The sequence below is a fragment of the Neofelis nebulosa genome, chromosome 10 (assembly GCF_028018385.1).
Source record: "Neofelis nebulosa isolate mNeoNeb1 chromosome 10, mNeoNeb1.pri, whole genome shotgun sequence".
NCBI lineage: Eukaryota > Metazoa > Chordata > Mammalia > Carnivora > Felidae > Neofelis > Neofelis nebulosa.
In genome coordinates, this window is record NC_080791.1 from 527,705 (window position 1) to 550,968 (window position 23,264).

Here is a 23,264-nt window from a genome sequence, read left to right on the forward strand (position 1 = left end):
TAGTAACGGAAAATCCATTCCTAAAGGACACATTTAGGAAGTAAGTTTTGGGGTGGGGAAGGTATGCAGGGGAAAAACTCGAGCTACAAGACGAAAATAGACAAAACATCATGGTCACAAATTTCTCTAATTCCAAACTTGTCATAACTTGATTAGGGCCTGGTTTGAAACTTACCTTGACTTGGAAAAGCTGGTTTTGGGTCATAAACACTGTAAATGAGATCACAAGGGAGAAATTGCTTATTGGAGAGAAGAAATTTCAAGACATCCTCAGGACTTTACAAACAGCCATTACTTAACATTAATTAAAGTTTTTGTAATACAAATTATAAAGCATTGAGCACAATATAAATCCAAAGTCACACAAAGCAGTTCCAATGCTTTTATAGGCGATTCTGATATGTGGATTAAAACTGATGTAAGAATCCCCTACTACACGAAAAATGATTTCATTTTCAGACATTTTCTAATTTACATACTCTAGGGCTGAAATGGTGAAATTTTGTTACAGACTTTTAGTGATTAATAAAAATGAACAAACGGCAAACTAAGAATTTAATAAGATCCCTAATGTGTCCTTTAAATATACCAAAATATATGCCCTATTTGACTACTTAGAATCCCTGCATTGTAATATTTGTTTTGGAAATAATTGAGAATAATAAGTTAATGTTTATATTCTATAAAATTTTTTTTAGGATCTGAAGTAAAAAAAATTGAAGCCACAAATGTTCCTTGTACACAGCTTTCAATGTCATTTTTTCATCGGTTATATGATGAAGATATTGTACGCGATGATGGACATATTATTAAGTGTTTAGATTCTTTTTGCAATCCCTTTCCTATATCTGATGAATTACGAAAAGTAAGTATAGATTTTTAAAATTTCATAATAGAATTTTATTTCAGGAAATGCTTAATGTCAAAAACTTTTACCTATGTAAAATACCTAAAACACCTTTTATCAATTATTAATGATCAGTAATATCAGTTACATTGGTAGATTTTTTTCTTGGATGGGACTTTTACTATCAACTGAATTATCTGTGTATTTCAGTAGTTCTCAACCAGATGCTACTAACAGTCATGCATAGAGGCCAGAGATGTTGCTAAACATCATGCTGTGGGCAGGACAGCCCCCCACAACAGAGTTCTCTGCCCCAAAATTTCAATAGTGCTAAGGCCGAGAAGCCCTGACCTGCTTAACTCATGGCTATTTTTCTTCGATATGGGGCTCTTAACATATCAAATGACTATTTAAAAATATCCCTGTTGTAAAAGAATCGTTCTGTCTCACAGCTGAGATCAAAAAAGCCATTTTAGGGGTGCCTGGGTGGCTCAGTCAGTTAAGCGTCCAACTCTTGGTTTCGACTCAGGTCATGATCTTGTAGTTTGTGGGTTCGAGCCCCACATCGAGCTCCACACTGACAGTCTGGAACCTACTTGGGGTTCTCTCTCTCCCACCTGCCCCCATCCCTCCCCTACTCACGCTCTCTCTCTCTCTCTCTCTCTCAAAATAAATAAACTTCTTTTTTTTTTTTCAACGTTTTTTTTTATTTTTTTTTATTTTTGGGACAGAGAGAGACAGAGCATGAACGGGGGAGGGGCAGAGAGAGAGGGAGACACAGAATCGGAAACAGGCTCCAGGCTCCGAGCCATCAGCCCAGAGCCTGACGCGGGGCTCGAACTCACGGACCGCGAGATCGTGACCTGGCTGAAGTCGGACGCTTAACCGACTGCGCCACCCAGGCGCCCCAAAATAAATAAACTTCTTAAAAAACCATTCGATTACCTAATTTTTTTTAGCAAGAGGTGTATTGAATCAGAAGACATAGATTATTTAGCTAATTCCTGAGTTATTATTTATAAGATAGTAACTAAGCAAATCATTCAATATCTTGAGCCCCAAGATCTTATCTGTACAACATAGAGATTAAAATTCCCATTCTATCTTGTGGAAACTGTTGAGATATGAGTTGAGAGAGCATTTAAATATACTTTTTAAAAAGTGTGACATGTTAAAACAAAATGCATTATTATCATCATTATTTTATTTATAGAGAGAGCACGAGCAACTGGGAGAGAGGCAGAGGGAGAGAGAGAGCATCTCAAGCAGGCTCCATGTTCAGCACAGAATCCAACACAGGGCCCCATCTCATGACCCAATCCAAAATCAAGATCATGACCTGAGCCAAAATCAAGAATCGGACACTCAATTGACTGAGCCACCCAGGCGCCCCTTATTATCATTAAATTATGGAGATAAACTATTTACCAAATGGACAAAAATTAGGGCTTTCAGGGGCGCCTGGGTGGCTCAGTCGGTTAAGCTGCTGACTTCAACTCAGGTCTTGATCTCGTGGTCCAGGAGTTCGAGCCCCGCGCCAGTGTCTGTGCTGACAGCTCAGATTCTGTGTCTCCCTCTCTCTCTGCCCCTCCCCTGCTTGCACTCTGTCTTTCTCTCTCTCAAAAATAAATAAACATTAAAAAAAAAAATTAGGGCCTTCAGGGGCTCCTGGCTGGCTCAGTCGATGGGCAACTCTTGATCTCAGGATTATGAGTTCAAGCCCCACATTGGGTGTAGAGATTATTAAAAAAAAACTAAAGCTTTGGTATCAAATAGACATAGATTCAAATACAGGCTCAGCCACTTAATAACTGGGGTACTTAGCCTCATTTTTTCATCTATAAAATAAGAATGATGCAAGAATCATGTGAGGGGCCCCGTGTTGCTCAGTCGGTTAAGGTCATGATCTCACAGTTCATGGATTCGAGCTCTGTGCTGACAGCTCGGAGCCTGCTTGAGATTCTCTGTCTCCATCTGTCTGCCCCTCTCCCACTCGACTGTATCTCTCTCTCTCAAAAAAAAAAAAAAAATTTATGTGAGATAATGCACTTAAAGTGTTTAGCCCAATGCCTAGTATTTAGTAAGCTTTCAGTAATAGTAATGACTAGCCACTAATTACTATTATTTTACATTTAGGAGATGTCGCTATGTGTAAGTTGAATAAGGAGATGTATAAGTTGAATTTATTGTAAATCCAGATGGGAATGACCTAGGGAAGCCCCTGACACACCATTCTGGACATAGACATCTTGTCTGTAGGAGACCGGGAGGCATCCAGCCAGTCTCTGCGTTCTTCTACACCAACAAAACACCTGAAAGAACCCTTAGTTGAAGAAGACAATCAAATTACTCATTGAAGATGTCCAAACACACAACTGAGGAGACTATATATAGTTGCTCTGTAGTTAGGTGGTATGTATAACACAAGATGAGCACTGTACCTTGGGGATCTGATAATTGCTACTCTTCCTTACCAAGGACTGGAAATTAACCTCTACAAAGTGTCTAGTCTAGTCTGGGTCTTCTTTCTTTTGGGGCACTATGTCAGCTCTTCTTATCTGTCCCCGATCTCTGCTGGCACATGTACCTCTCTATCACAAGGCCCTGTCCCCTAATTTCAGAGAGCTCACCCTCACTTATACTGAGAGCATTGGCAACGGACTTTTCGAGACACGGATGCGCCTTCTCTGCTCTGCTGCTTGTCGTCTGGTTTTCTTTCTTTAATTTTTTTTTAGAATTTATTCATTTTTGAGAGAGAGAGAGAGGGAGCATGAGTGGCAGAGGGGCAGAGAGAGTGGGAGATGCAGAATCTGAAGCAGGTTCCAGGCTCTGAGCTGTGTGCTGACAGCTCAGAGCCCAACGCGGGGCTCAAACTCACGGACCGTGAGATCATGACCGTCGGACGGAAGGAAGTCGGACACTCGACCGCCTGAGCCCCCCGGCCTCCCCTCTGCTGCTGGTCTTCTTTACTTCCATGCGTAGCCCTTGAATTCAGGAAGTACCCACACTGTTTTTCTTCCAGTTGCCTCTGCGTTTCTTTCTCGTGTTCTTTGCTGCCCTGTGGCGACAAGCAAGGTGTTAACTTGGTTGCTTTCTGGCTGAAAAAATAAATCAATAAATAACCTCCAGCCTTAGCCTGAACTGAAAAGGGCCCTCCGCCATGCAGCAGCACCGAGCCCGTCACACCGCCTCACTGAGGCCTGCCGATAACCACCTTCCGCAGGCGGCTCACAAGTCTGGCTCCTTAACCACATTGCACACCTCCTCCCTGAGGGCCCCATGTGGAAGCACACGGGGAGATCAGCCGCAGGTGGGTCCCGCTTCCACATTTATTCCCCAAATATTTTCATTTCTGTCATTTTTACACTGCGCAGCCTAATCAGTTCAGTAACCAGAGTGCTCATGCGAGGAATGCGTTCATTCGTCATTCCTGAGAGCTTTAGTCGCTCTTGTGTTAAGCCAGATCTTTAGGTAGCTACAAACTCAGGCTTCAATATCACATCATTTCCTTAGAGAGAGAGAGAGAGAAGGAGAGAAGCAGGCAAGGAGGGGAGATGGGCCAAGCCGTATGTGTGGCACACCCAGGGAGTAATAAACTGTAAACCACTTCCCCTCACCTTTTACTACGTGTGACTTTGGCTTTCATAAACTCGTTGTAAGTAACCTGCACACTGGCAACACCACAGAGTTTATTTTAAGTGCCTCTTTTATGCTGACCCTGTGATGAATATTCATTTGAGATTGGGGTAAATCAAATGTGAAGCTTGATCAGGTTTCCTAATTTAAGTGCACTTCTTGCTCCTAGACAGTGATTTTGTATAACTCCTATTTCCCTCCTTTACCTGTTTGGTAGTGTTAGTGTTATGTACAATTTTTACAGCATTCCAACTCCTTGTTGTATGTATTTTCTTTCCCACTTTGTTTCTTGGTTACAGGTTTTTGCCTTTTAACTTTTTGTACTGTGTCAGTATTTTACTGTTAGCTACTTCACATTCTTTTTACAAGCAGGTGGAGTATAAACAACTCAATAAAAGAAATGTGTGTTATGGTTTACATTCGTCACCTTGTTCGTATCTACCGCAATCAAGTTAATCAGTTGTGTGGAATGGCCAATGGTATAAGAAACCCTCCCGCGTCCGACGCTGTTGTGCTGTTTTCTGAAAGAGGTGGTGAAGTCTCCAGAGAGCAAGAGTCAGTATAGATGGGTGATGTGTAGGATGATATTATTAGGGGACAGCAGGAAAAGAGGTGGTTATGATGGTCCGCTTACCTGGATAGTTCAAAATGGAGTAATGGGGGTGGGCCGGGGCAGGGGTGGTAAGGAAAGTGGTCATCCAGAAGTGCAGGGGTAGGGCTTAGAAAATGAGGGCCAGCTTCCAGACTGAAGCAAAGGCTACAGACCTTCTGGGATGGAGAAGTTTCTCCATTTATCTATGGTCCCTTGTTTCCAAATAAGATTTAAGGTGACTCAGCACTAAAATTGCAGTAGTGCTAAAACCATTACTAAAGATATAAATTAGAACAAAGGTATAAAGGGGAAGAGGAGAAGATTTAGATTTATTCCTTTAACTGAGCATCAGTACCTAATGGTAACATGGAGGGAAAATGAGTGCAGGTCTCACCGATGACTCTTTCTGGTTGTTCAGGATTGGTTGTTAACATAGGCCTAGGATTATTTGTAAGTTCATAAATGGAAACTTTTGAAAACAAAAATTAGAGCCTTAAATCATGTTAGATTAAGATGAATTTTATCATTTTCCATAGGTTTTACTAGTGGAAGACTCAGAAAAATATGAAATATTTAGCCAAGCTGATAGAGAAGAGTTCCTGTTTTGTCTTTTCAAACATCTTTGCCTTGGTGGAGCCCTTTGTCAGTATGAAGATGTGCTTAATCCATATCTGGAAACAACAAAGCTTATCTATAAAGATCTAGTGAGGTAATGTTGCTAGATTACAATAGGTAAATCTCTGGTTAACAGAGTGCATTGTTTAACTGTGCTGGGCTCGCCTGGCGTCTGTTGGGTCCTGTTGACGCCAGCCACCAAAGTGTGTGAGAACAGCACCGCTTCGAACCCCTTTTCCGGCCTCTCCCTTCTCCTCCAGGTTGGGACGTGGTTACATCTCCCTGACTCTCTTTAGCACCCAGTTCCCGGTTCTCATCTGACTGTGCTTCCTTCCCCATCCAGCGGATTACTCGCTCCATGCCTGCTTAGCGGCTGACTTATCCCAGATCCTCTGTCACATTCTTCCCAGGTTCCCGTCGTGCTTACCCCAGGTCTCCTGTCACACTTACCCCAGGTCTTCTGTCACACTTATCCCAGGCATCCTGTCACATTTACCTCAGATCTCCTGTCACACTTACCTTAAGTCCCCTGTCACCTCACCCCAGGTCTGCTGTCACACTTCCCCCAAGCCTCCTATCACATCAGTTTCCTATCACACTTAACCCAGGCCTCCTGTCACACTTATCCCAGGTGTCCTCTCACATTTACCTCAGATCTCCTGTCACACTTACCCCAGGTTCCTGTCACAGATACCTCGGTCTCCTGTCCACTTACCCACGTCTCATGTCACATTTAGCACAGGTCTCATTTCACATTTACCACCAGTCTCATGTCACCTTTACCCCAGGTCTCCTGTCACAATTACCCCAGGTCTCCTTTCACATTTACCCCAGATTTCCTGTCATATTTACCCCAGGTGTCCTCTCAAATTTATTTCAGGTCTCCTGTCACCACATCCCAGGTGTACTACCCTTTTACCTCAGGGCTCCTTCACACTTACCCAAGGTTCCTCTCATACTTACCGCAGGTCTCCTGTCACATTCACCCCAGGTCTGATGTCACTTTTACCTCAGGTCTCCTGTCATATTACCCCACGTCTCCTGTCACACTTATCGCAGATCTCCTGTCACATTCACCACAGGCTTGATGTCACTTTTACCTCAGGTCTCCTATCACACCTACCCAGGGCTCCTGTCCCATTTACCACAGGAATCCTGTCACACTTACCCCAGATGTCCTGTGCATTTACCACAGGTCTCTTGTCGTATTTACCCCAGGTCTCCTGTCACATTCACCCCAGGTCTGATGTCGCTTTTACCTCAGGTCTCCTATCATACTTACCCAGGTTTCCCGTCACACTTACCCTAGGTCTCCTTTCACACTTATCCCAGGTCTCGGGTCACACTTACCCCAGGTCTCCTGTCACATTCACCCCAGGTCTGATGTCGCTTTTACCTCAGGTCTCCTATCACACTTACCCCAGGTTCCTGTCACACTTACCCTAGGTCTCCTTTCACACTTATCCCAGGTCTCGGGTCACACTTACCCCAGGTCTTCTGTCACACTTAAGGCCTCCTGTCACACTTACCCAGGTCTCCTGCCACACTTAACCCAGGCCTCCTGTCACATTTATCCCAGGTGTCCTCTCACATTTACCTCAGATCTCCTGTCACACTTACCCCAGGTTCCTGTCACAGATACCTAGGTCTTCTGTCTACTCACCCAGGTCTCATGTCACTTTTAGCACAGATGTCATTTCACATTTACCACAAGTCTCCTGTCACATTTACCCCAGGTCTCCTTTCACATTTACCCCAGATTTCCTGTCATATTTACCCCAAGTGTCCTCTCAAATTTACCTCAGGTCTCCTGTCACACTTATCCCAGGTTCCTCTCACACTTACTACAGGTCTCCTGTCATATTTACCCCAGGTCTCCTGTCACATTCTCCCCAGGTCTGATGTCACTTTTACCTCAGGTCTCCTATCACACTTACCCCAGGCTCCTGTCACACTTACCCTAGGTCTCCTTTCACACTTATCCCAGGTCTTGGGTCACACTTACCCCAGGTCTTCTGTCACACTTAACCCAGGCCTCCTGTCATACTTATCCCAGGCGTCTTCTCACATTTACCCCAGATCTCCTGTCACACTTACCCCAGGTTCCTGTCACAGATACCTAGGTCTTCTGTCTACTCACCCAAGTCTCATGTCACATTTAGCACAAGTCTCATTTCACATTTACCACCAGTCTTATGTCACCTTTACCCCAGGTCTCCTGTCACACTCACCCCAGGTCTCTTGTCACACTCACCTCAGGTCTCCTGTCATGTTGGCCCCAGGTCTCTTTTCACACTTCTCCTAGATTTCCTGTCACACCCACCCCAGAACTCCTGTTATACTTACCCCAGGTCTCCTGTGACATTTACCCCAGGTCTCTTTTCACATTTCAGGAGAACACAAGATTCCTCAGGTTGTGTAAATTTGCTTGACTAATAGTAGAACAATTACCTTTTTTGTAAAGAGGTGGAAAGATTTTTATCTAGGCATAAACTTTACATTTTTAAATTAATTCTAAATTCCAGGTTTGCTTAGGTGATCCACTAGTTCTGTTTTTTTCTCTTTGAAGATCTAATTGGTATAAAAACTTTATAATCATTTATTTATACTTTGATTGGGTTGGGCTTTTCAGTGATGAAGATATTGGATCATGTCTGTAGGCAAAAGGGATAGGAACAAGTGAAAGCAGAGTTTAGTTACAAAATTTTGCTTTAATCGGAAAAAAACAGAATTAGCTTGTTGTAAAACTCTCGATCGTTACTTGCACTCAGCATCTCAAATCTCACTTCTGCTCTGTGTCAGCTGTGTGACAACTACGTCATGTAGTTATTTCACTTCATTCTTTTTCTTATATAGTTTTTTTTTAAGTTGATTTATTTTGAGAAAGAGAGAGAGAGAGAGAGTGGGGGAGGAGGAGAGAGAGAGGAGAGAGAGACTCCCAAGCAGGCTCCTCGCCGTCAGCTCAGAGCCGGATGCAAGGCTGGAACCCATGAACCGCGAGATCATAACCTGAGCCAAAACCGAGAGTCAGACACTTAACTGCTTGAGCCACCCAGGGGCCCCTCTGATACGGTTTTAAAAACAAAAATTATTTCTTTAATTTGCCTCTGATTTTTGTGGAAAAGTTACTCTGCCAATACATAAAGGTTGTCCAAAAAAATGTTAGAAACAGAATTTGAGAAAAACATATACATACTCACATCCAAAACATTTTGTCCTTATATTCGGCTCATGAAAACCCATAGGCCTGCTTCCAGCACTCCCTGAAGATACTCTGTGGTACACCTAGTCTCACACACACACACACACACACACACACACACACGCGCGCGCGCGCGCACACACTGCTGCCACGACATTGTGTTGTACTTCACTGGCCACATGAACGTGTGGAATTCGTCACCATCGTGTGCTATGCAAGAGGAGATTCTGCTGGAGGTGTTTGAAACAGAAGTAACTTTAGAACCTAAACACTGAAGAAACTGTTTTCCCTGACCTCCCCTGTCCTGGATTCTCACCTGTGACTCTCTTCCACACTGCTTGGGTGCTAAGTGAAACTATGGCTCCAGGGTTCACGGCCACTGGTAAAATGAGTAGTCAAAATTCACGGCACCCAACAGAAAGAAGAGAATCACACCCTCAGAATCCCTTTGGCAGGCAACCGACAAGTGTTAATATTGTGCACAGAACTCTGCCAGGCTCCGAAGAGACTACAAGAGGAGCATCAGACAGCCCTTGACCTTAAGGAAATGATAAGAAACTAACATATTAAGTAATAGTTTGGAAGGTTTTATAAGGAAAAATTGTTATGAAATCAAATGTTCGATTTTTTATAGGCAAATGTTTGCAGCTCCTGATACTGTAATAAATACCCCAGAAGTTGAAAAGAGGACATTATTAGGGTGGCTGTGTTAGGGAAGTCTTGATGGAATGGGGTCCCCAAGAGCCAGCAGAGAGGGCAGCCCGTCCCCTGTCCAGGGGAGACACGCACGTCACTAGTCTGCCGTTCCAGGGGACGCTGAGAAGGAACCAGCCCAATTACAGCATTACTCTTATTTGAGAACCATTAACTATTTCTCATGATGATCCAAGTTGAAGCATGCTGATGAATTTCTCTGCTAAGTGCGGAGGAAATGTGAAATTGTCTTCCCAAAACAACTTTAGAAGAAAATTATGATTAGAGTAAATATTCGCTTAAGATGGCTTAAGTGCCAGTGCAAAGCAACTGAATGGGCTAAATGATCACAGAGTCCCTTCAGAGCCGTGCCGGTTTGCTTATCACTTGCACTGCCTCTGGCTTTTCTAGCTGGTCGTGCTGATTTGGGTCAGAGGCGGTGGCATCTGGTCAAGGTGAGGGTGCAGGGTGGATCGGTGTAGCTTCTCGGGAGGAATGCACGTGTAGGGGAAGCACCCATGGACCTCCAGCAGTTGTCAGTAACTTGTCATCCTGAGCCACATATCCAGACAAGTCACTTGTACAAGCCAAGTTAACCGGCAAGGATATTGTTTTTTCCTGTCCCGTTACTTGAATTTTGGGTGTTTACACATTTTTTAGGAGAACGTCTGCTATCTTTCTAATTGTACACGCAGTAGCTGCTTTACATTATCTGACATGCCCTTGCAGAGAAACGTCATCAGTAATCTGCTCCAGAAAAGACGTGCATCCCTTATGTGTGTCCGTGTTGGAGGCACGTCACAGAACTTGATTTTAGTGGTCTCTGGCTCAAACCAAAGGGTGAAAACATTCTGAAGATATGTTTTCCCTCATCCATTATTACAAGTCCCATAAAATACCCTTTTGAAACGTTCTGGAAAGTGCCTTCTTTTCAAGGATTATGGTTCTTTTAAATAATATAGGTAATACTTCAGAGCCGGTTCATTAGAGAGTAAATATGACCAGTTTCATTACATTTGAAAAATGTCTATGCAGAAATAATTCTGTAGTTACTAATGGAAGCCTTTGTCTTTTCTGCTGTCAATATTAAACACAGGCTCCGATCAAAGTTTTTGGAGAGGTTTTCCAAACTGCGTATCTGCCTGAGATGTGAAATTTTATTATTTAAACTGTGAGGCTTAGATTATGGCCCTCAAATGCTAATTAAGCAGTGGGATTCTTATTTCTTTTTTTTTTAAGTTTATTCATTTATTTTGAGAGAGAAAGAGCGGGAGAGGGGCAGAGAGAGAGAGAGAGAGAGAATCCCAAGCAGGCTCCGCACTGTCATCACAGAGCCCGACGCTGGGCTCAAACTCCAGAGCTATGAGATCGTGACCTGAGCTCAAATCAAGAGTTGGTCACTTAACCAACTGAGCCACCCAGGAACCAACTTCTAATAATGTTCAAATGGTAGTTTCTTCGGTAAGTAGTACACTACAGTACATGTATGTGTGAAGTGATTGTTAAATGAAGTGTCAAACACTAAATTTTCTTCTCAGTTTATTTGGTAAGTACAAACTTTTACAAGGGTTGGTCTAGGTTGTTTTTGTTTTTGTTTTTTACTGGGCTAATTTACATGCAGTAAAGTGAACAAATTATAGTGGACCTACAGCTTAGTGAATTTTTGTGTATTTATACCCGTATCACCATCTCCAGATCAACACTTCAAATCGGATGTAACCATAGGTATGTTCTGTAGTTTGGTTTGGGTGGTTATGTAGGTGTGTGCAGTATAAATGTTTTATATGGAGTGACTATAGTTACCCCTTGGATAAGCACAGAACTTCAAATATAGTCTTCAGTTTTTAAGCAGTATATGTTAAGTGTTTAGAGAAATAAAATGACCTTAATCCATGTCGTAGAAGGATATGGAAATTAATTGCATGATTTCTGCAGATAAAAGCTGCCTAAAAAAAACCAAAAACTGCCTAAGAACTTTTAACCCTGACATGGCTCAGGTCTGCCCATTCCAGTAGGTGCACACACATACACACACACACACTGGACACAGTCCCCCTTCGTTCTCCTCCTGGCCCACCTCACTCTTCATATGTAGTGAAGGAGAAAGATGCTTGCACCTAGTGAAGTGAGGAAGGGCCCAGCTTCCTTTCAATGTGACGTCCCCCTGTCACCCAGGAGGACTGCCTGTGGTGCACATCTGCTGGATTGGAGGCAGGGGATGAGCGGTTGAGACCTAGGGAAAGGACCTGGATGGATGCTGTGTCACCTGGAGTCTATTCCCAGAAATACCACTTTTAGCTGGAATGTCTTTAATGTCTCGTTTAACTTCTCTGGCCCTACTGTCTCTAAACCTGGTAAAGTCGTGCCCAACAGCCTCATGGAGCTGTGTGGTCTTTATATGAAGAAAGTCATATGAAGGTATATTGCAGATGGTAAAGCATTAGGAAGGGAACATGTGTGCATCTCTCTCTGTAGCTTGTTCCTTCCCTCTCTGTGCTTCCGCTCTGTGCTGCCGCAGGGAATCTTGTGGGGGAGAGTAACTGAAAGAGAGGTACTGAAAGAAAATAATTTTAATACGATATAATTTAATAATACATAATTTAACAGATAGTTTTCATATACCTTATCCCACTCGATTCTCACATAATTCTAAAAAGAACCATAGTATGCCCAGTTGACATGTGAGGAAATTGATGTTCAGAAAGGTTAATCTTTCCCAAAATGAACTAACAAATCAGTGCCAGAGCTGGCGTGTGTGTTTACATTGTGGAATTCTGCAGTTGTGCTTTTACCTACCCCTTACAGCTGCCTACACTTCAGTTGGACTTTTATCAATTCTTAGTTTTCTGATAATTGTCTCTGGCTTGGGAAACATTCATCCTGAGTCTCAGTCAGACCTCAAATATTCTAACTGTAAAATTCCATGTTCTGCAGTTCTCTATCCTGGGGTAAAACTGCGGGTCCGTCCTTTTCAAACCGTTTGAGTCGGATATTGTGTATTTCTATATTATGTATGCGTAAGAACACCTGCATACTAAAGGGATCAGTATTCTAAATGTATTATGCCAAACACTAAAAAAAAAGGCAGGGGGTGGGGGGCGCCTGGGTGGCTCAGTCAGGTAAGCATCTGACTTCAGCTCAGGTCTTGATCTCATGGTCTGTGGGTTCGAGCCCCAAGTCGGGCTCTTTGCTGACAGCTCAGAGCCTGGAGCCTGCTTCAGATTCTGTGTCTCCCTCTCTGTTTCTCTGCCCCTCTCCTGCTCATGCTCTGTCTCTCTCTTTCTCTCAAAACTGAATAAACATTAAAAAAATGTAGGGGTACCTAGGTGGCTCAGTTAAGCGCCTGACTTCAGCTCTGGTCATGATCTCACAGTTCGTGGGTTTGAGCCTCGCATCGGGCTCTGTGCTGAACACTTGCTGGGAGCCTAGAGCCTGCTTCGGGTTCTGTGTCTCCCCCTCTCTCTGCCTCTCCCCCGCTCATGCTCTCTCAATAATGAATAAATGTTAATAAATAAACAAAAATAAATGTATTATGTAAATGCTTGTTATATTTAAAATGTATCCCTTCCTCCCCCCCCCCCCCACATTTTAGTGTTCGAAAGAATCCTCAAACCAAGAAAATACAAATTACCTCTTCCATCTTTAAAGTTACGGCATATGTAAGTGTTGAAGGGGAATTTGCAACCAATCAATTTAATTACTGGGTATTAACAGGGTTGTTACAATGGGAGTTAGCAACTAGTGCAATGTTATGTCTAGGGGAAAAGATGATGGATGATATTTAGTGTTTTTGTCAAAATTAGAAGTTGATAAGTTACGCTTTTATTTGGAGAGCCATACAAACGTCCCCCCCGGCCTCTTTTCTGTTGTCCCTGTCTAAAATAGTCCGTCCTTATTTAAGAGCGAAATGTGTGACTCAGATGTAGTAGAACACATTCTCCAGTTTGTCGAACCATAGCTTCTAGGGCAGATAAGTAAGGATGTTGTAAGTGTCTGTATATCACAGAATCTGATGCTTGAATTCTAGTGTCATATAAAAGATTGTTAGCACATTTGAAGCAGTTTCTAAGTATCTTTATTCAATCACTTAACAAATACTATTAAGTGCCGGTCGTGTGTCCCCCGCTGTGTTGGGCATTTTGTGGTGATAAACCAAAGAAACAAAGTTGCTTCCCTCATAGTATGTAAAGATCACATTCTAAAGGAAAGCAAAGATAGAAGAAAATTGCAAAACAAAGTTTTGCACCATTAGCACTTTAAAAGCACTTTTTCAAAAGAGAAGATTTCCTTTTAGACTATAAGTTCCTTAAGGTCGAGAATTATATGCATTTGTATTGTACATATGTACTGTTAGCCCAGTAGACTGCTGTCAGTAAATATTTTAAAGTATCAGTTAATTACCAATTTAATTGTCAAAGATTTGATGTAAGTTTCATGACATTTTAGCAGAAAATATATAGTAGTTAAATATGTTTACTATTACTTACATGTAGTTGTAGACTAAATAACCTAGGTTTATCTTTTTCAGGATTCCGCTGGCATGTGCTACCCTTCAACAAAGTCTCATGAACAGACATTTTCTTACTTTCTTGTGGATCCGATCAGGCGTCATGTTCATGTTCTATACCACTGTTACGGTGTGGGGGAAATGTCTTAACAGTATTCTTTCAGATTATCGATTTTACTGTTTTTACCAATTTTTTATTTTGACGTCATTTTATAGGTAAACGTCTCCTTTGCCAGTTAATTTAAGTAAAATGTAGAGAAGCCGCAGAGAACAGAAGGACACACTACAAGATGCCTGTCCTTAGATTTGCCTGGAGTGGCAGCATAGGGACCGACCTCCATCCCTACCACGGTCTACACCAATATAGTTGTGGACAATTTACAGAAAGTTACAAGGAACTAAAAATCCAGTCCGTATCTGTTGCATTAGGATTCAAGTAAGGCCTCGATTTTCCACGTATTTTACTTTAGAAGCTAATTAATTTTAGCTTGAAACTGTGGCAGAAAACTGACCATCTCTCCACTGATCATTATTATCAACTGTTAGCTTTTCAAATTTGAGTTTCATTTAATTGCATTTCTTCATTGCATAAATATTTACACGTCCAGGGTGGAAAATGCATAACAATTCCTTTGCTTCGTTTGTCCCAGTTAAAATCCTCAATAAAAAAGTCATGTTCTGAAAGTAATCATGTTCTGAAGTCTTTTAGCACATAATAAATTACCTCTGCAGCTGCCCCACAGCTGGCCGAGGATCCACCTCTGAACAGAGTTGCCCCGATGGTCTCACTGAGGTGGCAAGAGAGGAAAGAACAGGTCTCTTAGGCTACATTCTCCTGTTTCCTCATTACTTTCCAAGAATGAATATATAACTTAGGCTTCTCTCATGGGAAAAATGACCAACCTGTACCCAGAGGAACAGAGAGCCTGCGAGAAATGTTGGGACTTTGAGGAGAGGCAAGTTTGGAGTCTGTGTTTGTGTGTCGTAAGGACAAGAGTGATGACCTTGGATTTGTGCCTGTGGATTTACCTGAAAAGCAGCCACCAATTAGCTAGACAGTTCGGGGGGAGACGGGTTGTGTCACCTGTGATGCCCAGCCCAGTGCTTGGCATATTCCGCGTCTACTGGGTGAATATTTTCCAGACACGTTCATGACATCCACAGATATTTCTTAAACCGTGTAAGAAAAGTCAGATTAAGAACTGAAGTGTCGCACCCGTCCTGCCCTACCACACGGACCCTACAACCTGGGGACTCTCCCTCAATCACCAGGTCAGCCGGTCGACGATTCTGCCTGTGCATCAGCTCCGTGCAAGGTGCACCATCCCCGAGCCCAGTAGTGAAGGTTGTCTGTCAGAGCGTGTCCCCAGACGGGGATTGCGGCCTGAATCCAGAGATGGAAGACGGCGGCGTGAGCTGGGCCTGGGAGGGCCCCAGTCTGGGGTTCCACAGCACTGGGACGGGGGGGGGGGGGGGGGGGGGGAGTCTCAGCAACAGAGAAGAGCCTTCCCCCCAACTCCCACCCCGTGTGGGGGGGCGTGATGTGGTGGGTGTTGGAGCCTGGCGCTGGGACCAAAGTCCAGGACTCACAGATGGGCTGGTCTTCTCTCTGCTGTAGAGGTGGGGGTGCAAAATACCTTTGAAGAAAGATTGCTTCATTGTTTGGGGATAATCACTGTAATGATCTATCTGTGATTATGCAAATCATCTCCATGGGGGTATAATAGCATCCCACTAAAGAATGTGGGCCGAGCAGTCAGATTGCCTGGATTCTGAATTCTGCCTGGACTTGCTGTGTGACTTTGGGTTCACTAAAACTTCTCTGTGCCTGAGTTGTCTCATCTGTAAAGTGGGGAAAATAATAGGACTCCTTCATAGGTTATTGTGAAAATTGTTAGAATAGTGCCAAGCACATAGTTTAAGTGTGAATTTTGGCTCTTTTCATTCTCTATTGAGGAATATGAAAAAATCAGGAGCTAAACTGTCTGCATAACAATGTAAAAAGCTGTCTTTCTTAAGTTCAGAATTGCTTTTCTTTTTTAAATTTTTATTTACTTTTGAGAGAGAGACAGAGAGACAGAGCACAACCCGGGGAAGGGACAGAGAGAGAGGGAGACACAGAATCCAAAGCAGGCTCCAGGCTCCAAGCTGTCAGCACAGAGCCCGACGTGGGGCTTGAACTCATGAGCGGTGAGATCATGACCCGAGCCGAAGTCTGACGCTCAGCCGACTGAGCCACCCAGGCGCCCCTGTAATTGCTTTTTTATAGGTTATATTATTATTAACTGGACTAGATACGATATGAAGGGCGGGAACACTAGTTTTCCCCACTCTGGGCCCCAGAGAATGTAGAGGACATAAGCTTGTACTCCCAAGAATTTCTCTGGCAGCATTTTGCACACTTGGAATTATTTGCTCACCTCTGGGGTGCCTGGCTGGCTCAGGTCGGTGGAGTGTGTGACTCTTGATCTCAGGGTCATGAGTTCAAGCCCCACGTGGGGCGTGGAGCCTACTTAAAATAAAGATTAAGAAATAAAAAAAAAAAAGAATCTATTTGCTCGCCTGACCTATTTATAGTAATTTATTCAATGTTTGTCTTGAAAACAGGACCTGTGTCCTGTGGTCCACCCTTGAATCCCCAGTGCCTAGCATGGTGAGGGACGCGGGATCGACACCCAGTGTCTGTTCTCAGACTGATGGACAGAAGCTGGCCCTGGGGGTGTGCGTGCGGGAAGGGAAGGGCGGCTGAGTAAGTGCACACATCTCCTCCAGCTGCCCGCAGCCCCGTGCTCCTTCCACACACTGGTATAGTCTGGATGCAGCCATCCTGTGTGGAAGCGAATACGTAGCCTGGGAGTGCGCCAGGACAGAACCGGTCCCTGGAGAACGCAGCCTGCAGAAGCAGGCTGTCATCTGCTGGCGTGAGAGACTGCATGGTGACAAGTGACAACAGAATGATTTTGGGGACTTGAGAGAATTCTTCAGAAATTCTGAAAGTTACTTGAGGGAAGAAGACTGACAGGATTACAATTTGGACACTTCTCTGGTCTTAGGCTGAAGACCAGAGAACCTGGGACACCGAGGTCCCACGAGCAAAAACAATACAGAGGTATAAAAACACAAAGTGGTTTTTTGGGGCACCTGGCTGGCTCAATTGGAAGAGCATCCAACTGTTGATCTCAAGGTCATGAGTTTCAGCCCCACATTGGGTGTAGAGATTACTTAAATGAACCTCACACACACACACAAACACAAGGTGGTTTGGGGGACATGAGTATAGCTGGCTAGTTGGAACTGAGGGTCTTGTCCAGGAGTTCTGGACGATAGCATAGAGACGGATTGCTGAGGACTTGGTCACTGAGGGCTGTGGGTGCAAAACTAGGAAATTTAAATCCTCTCTTTTTGAAAGATTTTATTATTTTTTTAAAGTAATCTCTACCCCCAACTCTTGATCTCGAACTCACAACCCTGAGATCAAGAGTCACGTGTTCTGCTGACTGAGCCAGCGCAGTGCCCCATAATTTAAGCCTTTTAAGTAGGTGATGTATAGCAGTCATTAAAGACTTTTGAGCAGGTTGGTCGCATCGTAAAAGTGGTATTCTGGAAAGATTAATCTGGCAGTGATGAAGTGGGGTGAAGAAAGTCCAAAATCCAAAGATCAAATAGATTATTATAGTTGTCAAAGCACAGAACTGACTGATCTGAGTAGGAAGCGAAAACTTTCAGTGGGTCACGAAGTATGTGACAGTGGAACGCTCACCAGAAAAAAACAAATATGGCCCCAAACAGTTAGCAAGTGGCTGTATTATGGTGTGTTGTATATCTGGTGGCAGGATGGGGAAGTGGGGCTGTGGTAGGAAGTTGTGGTCAGGAGGGGAAACCCCTCATCCTGCCTGTCGCTCAGGTCCCCACCCCAGGCTTGGAAACTGGAGTCTTGTCGGTTCTTACAGTTGCCCAGAGGCTTCTCAGTCATCTAGTCAACCGGCAAGTATTTGTTAAGAACTGGTGTCACTTATTCTTTAACAAATGTTTATTGATTGCCTACTATGTGCTGGGCACTTTCTAGACACTTGCAGATACGGCAACGAACAAAACAGACACAGTTTCTGTGCTCGAGAGTTTATATGCTGGTGCCACAACAGGGTTAGGTGTGGTGAGGGATAAAAAGATCTATCCAATTACTCTCAACAAGTGTGCCCTTTTGTTGGAGACATGCCACACTCACAGGTCTTAATTTTTTTCAATCTGATGGGTGTGAAATGGCATTCATTATTTTAATTGCTCTTTTTTTTATGAGGTAGAGCATCATTTTATATATTTTCTTGATCACGTAGATGGATTGTCGTGGGCACCACTGCTCTACTCTACTTCCTTAGTTTAAAAGAGAGAGAGAGAGAGAGAGAGAAAAAAAGAGCACGAGAGAGTAGATGAAAACGGAAGAACAAAGGAAAGAAGAAAAGGCAGGGAAGTATGCGGTCTCCCAGTAAAAGCTGCGTTAATTAGCACTAGAAGCGGCGTTCAGGGCCACATTTAGCAGCGTCCACCTGGCAGACGGCGGCTGCTGGCACACCTGAGAGCCTCTGATGTAAGTTTCCGCCTCCTGACTCAGGGTACACGTCAGAGTTCACTGGCACAGGCAGGCTCCACTGGGTTGGAGGAAGGTTGAAACTTACCATTCCTGTTTGTCCTTTGTTTTTTTTTTTTTTGAGAAAAAATTGGTCACTGGGCTGGGCTTCAGCAAACACTAGGCCTTGGCAAATTACGTTTCTTACTTTTTTCATTACTAGAACGGTGCGAGAGAGAAATAGTAAAGTGAAGACCATGTGGACAATAGAAATTAATTTTTATTCAACCAAATTCTTGACCAACTGTCACCCTGTATTCCCTTAACATATTGTAGAATAAAAGTTATTTTGCTCAGAAGTACTTTGTACATCTACAGTTAGACCTACCACCAAATCCTGAGGGAGGCTGGAGCAGTCGGGAGTCAAGGATGATGCATCGTGAGAGGCTTTCTTGAAAAAGGAGTTGAAGTACACTTCCTTTATTTTTAAAGTTTTTATTTGAGAGAGAGTGGGGGGAGGGGCAGAGAGAGAGGGGGAGAGAGAGAATCCCAAACAGGCTCCGCAGCTATCAGCACAGAGCCCGAGGGTGGGGCTCAGTCTCACAACCGTGAGATCATGGCCTGAGCCAAAATCAAGAGTCGGATGCTGAACTGACCGAGCCCCCCCGGCCACCCCACCACTATAAGACTTTAAGCAAGGGACTGGTGTACATTTTTAAAACTGGAAAGATCACTGTGGCTGTTGTACAGTAAACAGGCATGAGAGGACATGGGGAAACTGTCACCATTTGGTGAGAAATGGAGCCACTTTGAGCAAGGATGGTGTCAGTAACGACAGAGAGTCATGGGCCGAGTTGTGTCATCCCCAAAGCTCCTACGTTGAAGTCCCAAACCCCTGTGTCGGGAGGTAAGGCCTTCAAAGAGGAAATTACAGTAAAATGAGGTCGTGTGGCGGGGTCCTCACCCCACCCGACCCGTATCCTGATAAGGAGATAAGGACACAGAGACCCCAAGGGAAGGCGTGTAGAGACGCCAGAAACCAGCCGTCTACAAGCTGAGGGGGACCTTGGGAGCACCCACCCTGTGACACCTTGGGAATGGATTTCTGGCCTCCAGGACGGTGGGAACGTTCATTTCTGTCATCACACCCTGTGCTACTTTATTCTACAAGCCTCACCACATGAGACCTGGAAGGAAATGGATGTCTTACACGTGAGTTTTAGGCCCAGAACCAGTGTTACTTGATGGACTGAATTAGGGGTGGGGAATGGAGATTAGAGAAGTCAAGGATGACTCTCAGGTACCTGGTTTTAATACTTTTAGAACAAATCTACTCAAAATGTTTGACAAGAAACAATCTTGGAAATAAAAGGGCAACATTGGTTGAAGGCCTTGAAATCTGGAAAAGAAAGATGGAAATTATTTTTTTTCTGAGTTGCCTTATTAATCACAACTACATGTTTTGTTTATGTTTTGGGGGTTTGTTTTGTTTTGTTTTGTTTTTTAAGTAGTTGTCACAACCAACATGGGGACCCAACTGAGCGAGCCGGACACCCCAAGAAAGATGGGAATTAAATGAAATGGGATATGGGCACCCAGCTGGCTCAGTCAGTACATCATGGGACCCTCAATCTCAGGTTGTGAGTTCAAGGCCCATATTAGGTACAGAGACTAGTTAAAAATAAAATCTTTTTTAAAAAGTTAAAAAAATTAAATGGGATAATGTATGTGCAAATGTCAAGCAAATATGTCATTGTTGTTGACTTCACCATAGTTGTTGTTAGTGTCTGATACACAAGAATCTACTCTAGGTTGTTCTGGGAGAGCAAGGGTGGGACCAGCACTTGAGGGAAATGGGTATAGAATCATAGAAGATTGATGGGAGCAAGAAAGGCCAGAAGGAGCCTGGGAGACCGGCCAGGAATTGGCTGTAGGAATCGAGGTGTAAGCCGAGTGGTGTGTGATGTCTCTGGGAAGGTCAAAGGGACTGGAGACAGTTAGTAAACATACATGTATATATTAAACAGCCAGAAAGGAGATGTAACTAAAACACCTGCCATTTTCTACATGGTCAGCAATCTTACCAAATTTCCTTCCTTCCTTCTTCTTTTTCTCTCTCTTCTTTTTCTTTCTTTTAATGTTTATTCATTTTTGAGAGAGAGAGTGGGGGGGGGAGGGGGAAGGGTACAGAGGATCTGAAGTAGGCTCTGAGCTGACAGCACTGAGCCCAATGTGAGGCTCAAACTCATGAACCATGAGATCATGTCCTGAGCTGAAGTCGGTCACTAAACCGACTGAGCCACCCAGGTGCCCCTTACTGAATATTCTTAAAACCTTCTTGGGGTCAAGATCCATGGCTAGCACAATGCTTTGTACGAAAACTCAATAAATTTTGTAGATAGGTAATCTATCACACTTTCCTCTTTTTTTTAAGGTAGTAGTATGGTGGGATACCTCTGGACCAGGAACTGGATATTCTTGCTCTGCCACAGAGGAGCTGTATGGTTTTGGGCCATTTACCCCAGTGCTGCCCAACAGAGCTTTCTGAGATAAGGGGAGTGTTCCAGACCTGTGCTGTTTAATCCCAAAGCTACTAGCCATGTGTGTAGCTATTGAGCTAATAATACTAGCTTGAAACACGGCTAGTGTTATTAAGAAACTGAATTTTCTCTTTAGTATGTGAGTAGGGGTCACCACATTGGAGAGTGCAGGTCTCTCAAGACGCTGAGTTCCTCTGTGTAAAAGGAGAGAGCTGGGCGAAGCGATCTCTTTGGCTTTTAGTTAAAAAATGCTGTCATTCCAGTTCAATACAACCAATTCATGCATACACTGTAAGGGTTCAAATTTTGACCTCCAAAAACAAAATATTATTCTTAAAGAACGTTAAATTATACACTTTCACACCTAGAAAATATGTAAACAATTTAAATATGTAAGTGATGTAAAGTAAATGTGTAAATAATGATGTTCACAAATGGTAATCACGTATAGATGACGTTGTGTTTAGTGCAGCACAGTTATCTTACTGAGAAGAACACGGGGTCCCTGCAGAGGGTTCAGAAGACTGCAAGGAGGTGGTGAAGGACTTGATTAAGAAACAAGACACTGGGTAAAGCTTAAGGAACTGGTATTGTTCAGAAACAAAGACTTAGGGAAGACTTATTAAAAGTTACATTCACGTTTACAGAGGGTTATTAGAAATGGTGTCCAGATGTTCTCCACGTATTAGAGCACTAGAAACATAGGTTAAAGAGGAAATAAGTTAGATATCGAGAGGCGCTTTCAGAGAGTTTCGTATATTAAATTCTCAAAAGAAATTTAATGGTTTTTAAACATTTCTTGTGCCACATATCCTGTTGAAGATACACATATATCAAAACAATAGTCATGGGGCTCCTGGGTGGCTCAGTCAGTTGAGCTCCAACTCTTGATTTTGGCTCAGGTCATGATCCCAGGGTCATGGGATAGAGCCCCGTTGGGGCAGAGCCTGCTTGAGATTCTCTCTCCCTCTCTCTCTGCCCCTCCCCTGCTCATTCTCTCTCTTTCTGTCTCTCAAAATAAAAATTAAAAAAATACAATACTCACATAATATTAAAATATAAACAATTTGGAGTCAGTATTTAATGGATCTTTTAAAATAAGATTAATTGTCAGCTTTCTGATAAGATTCAAGACGTCACTTTTGGAGATCCTTTACAACCTAATTTTTTTAATTACCAAAGATATATTATGTGCTAGATACAGATATTTATAGAATAAATAATAAGATTAAGGGGATACTTAGCTATAAAACAGTGAAGATGATATTTACAAAGCATGTTACTTATTATTTATAGAATAAAAACAGAATGTGAAGTGTAATATAAAGTTCTCAACATTAGCATGCATCAGAACCACCTAGAGGGGCTCAATAGGGGCTCAATCGGTTAAAACCCCGATTGTTGTGTTCACCCCTGGAGTTTCCGTAGGTCTGGGTTACGGCGTGAGAATGTCCATATCTTAAGTTTTCAGTGAGGCTGCTGCTGGTTCAGGCACCACACCTTGAGAACCACTGACAGAGAACATGGTGTCCTTAGTATTTTTAGAAGTCACCTTTTCATTTCCAGTATAATTTAGTAAGTAGAGTACATGATGAGCTCTAATAGCCTTTACTTTCAAGCCTGGACGTGGAAGGCGCATGCCCCAGGAAGGCTCTTTGAAACTTCTAGGATGTGTCCCACAGGGGTCTGCCCTAGGCTGGTGGGGCTTCGTACTCCAAAGTTTTTCCCATCTAGCTCTCAGGACTCCCATACAGATAACTTGAGACAGATTTTATAATAAAAGAAATCTAATTAAATGATTATTTTTAAGTAGACCCCATAGCCACTGTGGGCGCGAACTCACGACTCAGATCAGGCGTGGCCTGCTCCACCGACTGAGCGGGCTAGGCGCCCCTGATCTTGGGATTCTTAAGCCGCATGATGCCACAATAAAAACTCATTCATACTTGTTATTTTATGTACTCGTCATTATTATGCTGTGAAACAGTCATTATTACACCAATTACTGTCCTGGCCCGGCACATAATCGGTCCCCTACACATAGGTAGACAAATGTTTCACGAATTTT

The 23,264-nt window shown here is 43.3% G+C and overlaps 1 protein-coding gene across 2 annotated transcripts in view; it reads left to right on the forward strand.

Moving 5' to 3' along the window:
- Positions 1-14,780, forward strand: part of CFAP300 (cilia and flagella associated protein 300) — a 24,178-nt gene extending 9,398 nt beyond the window's left edge. Inside the window, exons 4-8 of one of the 2 annotated variants that reach the window (XM_058686455.1) lie at positions 699-865; positions 4,071-4,157; positions 5,612-5,784; positions 13,178-13,244; positions 14,114-14,780. In XM_058686455.1, coding sequence (XP_058542438.1) covers positions 699-865; positions 4,071-4,157; positions 5,612-5,784; positions 13,178-13,244; positions 14,114-14,242 — 623 coding nt within the window. In that variant the 3' untranslated portion in view covers positions 14,243-14,780. The remainder of the gene's footprint in view (positions 1-698; positions 866-4,070; positions 4,158-5,611; positions 5,785-13,177; positions 13,245-14,113) is intronic. The other variant, XM_058686454.1, reaches the window with a different exon arrangement.
- The last annotated feature ends 8,484 nt before the right edge of the window (positions 14,781-23,264 follow it).